The 1414-nt window shown below is 49.2% G+C and overlaps 1 protein-coding gene across 1 annotated transcript; it reads left to right on the forward strand.

The window, feature by feature from the left end:
* Positions 1-257: 257 nt before the first annotated feature.
* LOC117939870 (ribosomal RNA processing protein 36 homolog) lies at positions 258-1036 on the forward strand (the record flags this gene model as incomplete). Its single annotated transcript, XM_034865293.1, has 3 exons — positions 258-408; positions 687-753; positions 902-1036. Coding segments are annotated over exons 1-3 (327 nt in total), but the record flags the coding sequence as incomplete, so codon positions are not given.
* Positions 1037-1414: the final 378 nt, after the last annotated feature.

Here is a 1414-nt window from a genome sequence, read left to right on the forward strand (position 1 = left end):
CTGCTAACTAACATGCTAGTTAACATTAGCATAGGAACAGGCTAATTACTGCTAACTAACATGCTAGTTAACATTAGCATAGGAACAGGCTAACAAACATGCTAGTTAACATTAGCATAGGAACAGGCTAATTACTGCTGTTCCACAATCGTCCCTATAGGCCGATATAAAGATAACATGCCGAGGTTTTCTCCTATCGACCAATCACTGGGTGGAGTGCACACCCAGCTGAGGCTGATTGGACGTCCCTCTGTCTGTCTCTCTGTCCTCAGAACTCGCCAGCATGTCCTTCGAGGACATCGTGGCGCTGCAGAACAAAGTGGGAACCAAGGTTTACAACCAGGTCGCCTACGGCAACAACAACAGCACCGGGACCACCGGCAGGAAGAGACGCCTCAACAAGAACAGGTGAACACACACACACACACACACAAAGTCACAAATACACACAGATAGAGACACAAACACACACACACACACACACACACAAAATCCAATATGCTTTTTACTATTTTTGACGTTTTATTGCATAGTTTTTGGGAAAGTAATCATTTATTTTACGAGGTTGAACCCTACATTAACGTGTGTGTGTGTGTGTGTGTTCGTGTGTGTGTGTGTTCGTGTGTGTGTGTGTGTGTGTGTGTTCGTGTGTGTTCGTGTGTGTTCGTGTGTGTGTGTTCTTCAAGGCCGACAGAGATTTCAGCCAAGAGACCAGCTCCGTTCCTCCGTCAGGTCGTCTCCGTCAGAAAACCAGTGAGTGAAGGACAGAGCCATGTCGATGTCTAACCATGTTGCCATGTTGATGTCTAACCATGTTGCCGTGCCGATATCTAACCATGTTGCCGTGCCGATATTTAACCATGTTGCCGTGCCGATATCTAACCATGTTGTTGTGTTCCAGACGCTGAGAGATCCTCGGTTTGACGACCTTTCCGGAGAATACAAACCAGAGATTTTCGAGAAAACGTACAAGTTCATTAACGACATCAAAGTCCGAGAGAAAGAGGTGAGAGGGCTACGGGAGCTCGGGCCGTTGGTACGCCACGGCGTTGGACACTGACGTGTTGTTGGTACGCCACGGCGTTGGACACTAACGTGTTGTTGTTGTTACACCACGACGTTGGACGCTAACGTGTTGTTGTTACGCCACGGCGTTGGACACTAACGTGTTGTTGTTGTTACGCCACGGCGTTGGACGCTAACGTGGTGTTGTTGTTACGCCACGGCGTTGGACGCTAACGTGTTTTTGTTGTTACGCCACGGCGTCGGACGCTAACGTGTTGTTGTTGTTACGCCACGGCGTCGGACGCTAGCGTGTTGTTGTTACGCCAGGGCGTCGGATGCTAACGTGTTGTTGTTACGCCACGACGTCGGACGCTAACGTGTTGTTACGCCACGGCATCGGACGCTAACG

Source organism: Etheostoma cragini, unplaced genomic scaffold (genome assembly GCF_013103735.1).
Source record: "Etheostoma cragini isolate CJK2018 unplaced genomic scaffold, CSU_Ecrag_1.0 ScbMSFa_1342, whole genome shotgun sequence".
Classification (NCBI taxonomy): Eukaryota; Metazoa; Chordata; class Actinopteri; order Perciformes; family Percidae; genus Etheostoma; species Etheostoma cragini.